Below are 5,114 nucleotides of genomic sequence, written 5' to 3'. Positions count from 1 at the left end.
AAAAAAAAAAAAAAAAAAAAAAAAAAAAAAAAAAAAAAAAAAAAAAAAAAAAAAAAAAAAAAAAACAGAAAAATCTTTACACACATACAAAAAGGTTATTAAAAGTTATTTTTGAGAGTAAAAATGTTTCGGAAATAAACTAGGCGTCTGTAATGGGAAAATGATAACGTGTTTACATTTGTTCAAATGTTTACAAAGAATTTACAAAGAGATGGCAATATGCTCAGATACAGCATTAAAATAATCAGGATGTGAATGTATATTCAGCTTCACAGAAACAATTTCAGATATAGACATTTTAAAAGGGACTGGAAGGAATGATAAAATGTCAACACCTGTTGTTTTTCCTGTGGATAGTGGGGTTATGGGAATTTCCCTCCATTCTCAGCCACTGTTTCACTTTTAGTTTACATTACTGTTTATAAGTCAAGATAAAACAAAGATGCTTTAATCTTGGCATAACCCTTTAGTCAATGACTCATTTTCCTGGGGATGTTTTGGGCTTTGCAGCCCAGCTGACCCCCACAGGAGCCTCAGTGGAGGCCTCAGCAGTGAGCTCTATATTTGGTTTTACAGCTTTTCTGGGATTTCTCTCACTTCCTTGTTAGGTCATCTCAATTACCAGGCAGCCTCTCCTGATGAAGGTGCCCTGGTAAACGCCGCCAGGAACTTCGGCTTTGCCTTCCTCGCCAGGACCCAGAACACCATCACCATCAGTGAGCTGGGCACTGAAAGGACCTATAATGTTCTTGCCATTTTGGACTTCAACAGTGACCGGAAGCGAATGTCTATCATTGGTAGGTTCCCCTCAGAGTCTGTCTATGAATCACTCATTTAGATGCTTGTGCCCATTGTATTGAATGGCAGCAAGATAAAGCGGACAATGAATAAGCTACTTGGCTCCTGGGAGATTTCCGCAGACTTAATTGAAACTGGTATGGTTTTCTTCATTCTTCACCGTGTTCCCTATTCGAAGGGACAGCCGCAGTATCTCTAAATCTTGCAAATGCTGCTGACTTTCTTTAACCATGTGAGCTGCCAGATGTTGAATCTGGGGTGGCAGGTGGAACACTCCAGAAGCGGCAGGTGGATGTTTGTGGCAGTCTCTTATTTTAAGCAACACATGTTCTCTTTTTTTTCAAGCACCTCTGAGCTTTCTTTTCTGTACTTGATGACAGGGAAGGGAAGACTCAGCAGGAAAAGTTTCCTGAGGAAAGCAAGGCTGTGTTTATTAATCAAAATCATACCTGCAATGCAGGCACATAACAGATCACCAAGTAAAGATAAAAATCACTTCCTAACACTGAACTGCTTTAAATTCATAATTTGAAATAATCTCAAACTTATAGAAAAGTTGCAAGGATGGTTTAAAGAACTCTCATATTCCTTCATAGCTACCAATTGTTAACATTTGCCATATTTTTAATTTCTTGTATATATATATCCATATACATACACACATATATGTACACACACACATACATACAGATATTGTTTTCTGAACCATTTGAGAGTAAATTTCATTAGAAGGAGCAAGATTGCATGATTTAAATAAATAAATATATATATGCGTATATATACACACACACACACACACACACACATACATATACACATAAGCATTCATGTATATATGTATGTATGTATACGTATATATATATTTTATATGTATACGTATATATGTAAGAGAATAAATTGCAGCCCTAATGTCCCTTTCCCCTAAATACTGTACTATATACCATAGTAGGTATTTCCTAAGAAGAAGAACACTCACTTGTATATACAGTACAATAATCAGAACCAGAAAATTTAACACCATACAATATTATCTAATTGATAGACTTTTTCAGATTTTGCCAGGGAAGTTCTTTCTTTTTGTTTTTCTGGTACAGGATCTAATCCAAGATCACAGGTTACATTAAGTGATAATGACTCTGAGTCAAGGATGGTTCGATCTGTTTTCGATCCTTCATCCACTGACATTTTTTAAAAGCACAGGCCAGTTATTTTATAGGCTATGCCTCCATTTGGGTTTCTCCAATGTTCCCTCATGATTAGAGCTAGGTTACACATTGTTGGCAGGAAAAGTCCATAAGTGATGCTGTGCCCTTCTGTAAGTATCACATCAGAAGGCATATATTATTGGCGATGGGAACTTTGATTACTTGGTTAAGGTGGTGTCTACAAGCCTCCTCCACTATGATATTGAATTTTTTTTTTTTTTTTGAGGATATTCCCTCTGTTGCCAGGCTGGAGTGCAGTCGCATGATCTCGGCTCAGTACAACCTCCACCTCCCAGGTTCAAGTGATTCTCCTGCCTCAGCCTCCTAAGTAGCTGGGACTGTACACAGGCATGTACCACCACACCCAGCTAATTTTTGCATTTTTAGTAGAAAAGGGGTTTCACCTTGTTGGCCAGGATGGTCTCGATCTCTTGACCTCGTGATTCACCCATCTTGGCCTCCCAAAGTGCTGAGATTACAGGCATGAGCCACCGCACCTGGCTTGATATTGAATTTTTAACCAATACAAACATACAGGTTTAACTGTCTATTACACCCTCCTTAGGCACATTTACTGAATCTTCTCTGTGCCCCTCACACAGATCTGGACTGATTTTCATGCCTCTCATCTACCTTGCCTTATAATCTAGTTAGCAATGAGACGTGTATTGCAATTGTGCACTAATCAAGAAACAAAAGAAACTAATCACAAGAAGTGGTGTTATGGTCCAAGTATTAAAGGCAATAAGTGTTGTGAGTTCATATGTGAGAAACTTCTTGTTGGTTGGATGGAGGAAAATTCCATGAAAGAAAGTAACTAGCACATGGCATAGCACATGGTAGGGAGTCAGGAAATACTTGTTGGAAGAATAAGTAAGGTTATGGAAAACAGAGCTGACTGTGAAGGAATCTTTTTATGTTTATTTCACTATTATATTCAATGTAGATAGGGACTTACCAGTTTTGTTGAAGGCAACACCTTTCTAGATGAACTGATGATTTTAAGCTAGTAGTGAATTATGAGGCTGGTAACACTTCAAATTAACTTTATAAATGTAGTTTTCTATTAAGAAATCAAACTTAGCTAGGTGCGGTGGCTCACATCTGTAATCACAGCACTTTGGGAAGCTGAGGCAGGAGGATTGCTTGAGCCCAGGACTTCAAGACCAGAGTAACATAGTGAGACCTCCACATCTATAAAAATAAAAACTTAGCCAGTCATAGTGGCATGCATCTGTAGTCCCAGCTACTCAGGAGGCTGAGATGGAAGGATTGCTTGAGATGGGGAGGTCAAGGCTGCAGTGAGCCAATATTGCACCACTGCACTCCAGCCTGGGTGACAGAATAAGACCCTGTCTAAAAAAAAAAAAAATCAAACTTAACTTTGAACTTTGTTATGTTGATTTCCTTCTTTTACTACCAGTAAGAACTCCAGAAGGCAATATCAAGCTTTACTGTAAAGGTGCTGATACTGTTATTTATGAACGGTTACATCGAATGAATCCTACTAAGCAAGAAACACAGGATGCCCTGGATGTAAGTGTCACTTTTATTCTTTCTGTGATGGAGTCTGATCTTACTCTCTGATGCTGTCTGTTAAGTTTGCATAAAAGCTGTATGTTAACTGCTGACCCTCCCTTTGTTTTGGACTAGTTGGGGCAGAAAGAGCAGCAAAGCAGTATTACAGCCACCTGGGTTCCAGTTCTGCCCCTGCCGTTGACTTCCTGGGATATGACCATAGTACCTTCTCCCAGCATCTGGGTCTTCAAGGTCTGTAGGATTAAGGCAGGAGAATGGCTTAGCTCTCCTCCAGTGACTTTGAGCAAGCTGCATAACTATCCTAGGTTGTAGTCTTACTATGTGTGTGGCCTCCAAGAACTCCACTAACTTCAAGGTGTAGCATGAAGGAAGGAAAGCCTTCGTGTGTGACACGATGACAAAGCAATGTGTGGGATCATTGGCTTCTGATAGCTTTGTTAGTAAAACAGTTTGGTCTCAATTACTTCCAAGTTCATAGGAGGCTGTATGCTTAGTCCAGTGAGGTTGCCACTACTCAGAATGTTTCTGGAACTTCCACTGTTGGAATTACCTACCACTTCTCATGTTGTTTTGGTTCTGTACAACAATGGCAGGGAGGCATGGAGGACATCAGTCCAACCTGGTGTCCCTGCCTCTTTACTAGTTTGCATCTTTGGAAAAAATGGTAGATATATGATATGAATCATTAATTCCCCCTGTGAAAGAGGGAAAGGATAATTCCCATCATGGAGGATCATTGCAAGAGAAAGCATCTTCCGTAGTGGCTAGCACCTAGGAGGTACTTAATATAGGGTGGGTTTTTTCCCCTTTACTTTAAGGATCGATTGAGTTTTAGAGCCAGCTAAACAGCCTTCAGAGAGGAGCCTGATGAATATGTTGTCTCCTAAGTGGAGTCACATTTTAAGATTATATATTGATGCTGATGCACTTAAAACTGACAAGTTCTTATGAGGATATGAACGATGACCATCTAATCAAATAAATGCAGAACTTGCCAAAGAATCTTTGAAAGCAAATACTCAATCAGCTGAACACTTTTGCCATCTTGGCTAGACAAGATGTAACTATAGGCCAGGCGTGGTGTCTCACGCATATAATCCCAACACTTTGGAAGGCCAAGGTGGGCATATCACCTGAGGTCAGGAGTTCGAGACCAGCCTGGCCAACATGGCGAAACCCCATCTCTATAAAATTAAAAGTAAAAATAAATAATAAAGTTGTCAAGTTCATATTTATGTCACTACACCCCAAGGCATCTCCCTAGGTCTGATATTTTCCTAGTCATTAAGAGAAAAAGGTTTTCTTCACTCTAGTGACTTGACTGAGAAGAAAAGTGAAATTTTCCCTTTAGAAACTAGAAGTGCAGTCCTGGACCCTATAGAAGTTTAGAAAAGCAAAGTCTATTGTAAAGTGATGTTTAGGCCACACATGGTGGCTCATGCCTATAATCCCAGCACATTGGGAGGCTGAGTTGGGCGGATCACATGAGCTCATGAGTTCATGACCAGCATGATAAAACCTCGTTTCTACAAAAAATACAAAAATTAGGCATGGTGGTGCACACCTGTAGTA

At 39.5% G+C, this 5,114-nt stretch overlaps 1 protein-coding gene across 2 annotated transcripts in view; it reads left to right on the top strand.

Annotated features, from left to right (window-relative positions):
• Positions 1–5,114, top strand: part of ATP8B1 (ATPase phospholipid transporting 8B1) — a 152,352-nt gene that overhangs the window by 125,025 nt on the left and 22,213 nt on the right. For both annotated transcript variants that reach the window (XM_017528793.2, XM_017528794.2), the window contains exons 16-17: positions 609–797; positions 3,427–3,541. In XM_017528793.2, the coding sequence (XP_017384282.1) occupies positions 609–797; positions 3,427–3,541 (304 nt within the window). The remainder of the gene's footprint in view (positions 1–608; positions 798–3,426; positions 3,542–5,114) is intronic.

The sequence above is a fragment of the Cebus imitator genome, unplaced genomic scaffold (assembly GCF_001604975.1).
Source record: "Cebus imitator isolate Cc_AM_T3 unplaced genomic scaffold, Cebus_imitator-1.0 Scaffold55, whole genome shotgun sequence".
NCBI lineage: Eukaryota > Metazoa > Chordata > Mammalia > Primates > Cebidae > Cebus > Cebus imitator.
This window is presented reverse-complemented; position numbering and strand designations above follow the sequence as displayed.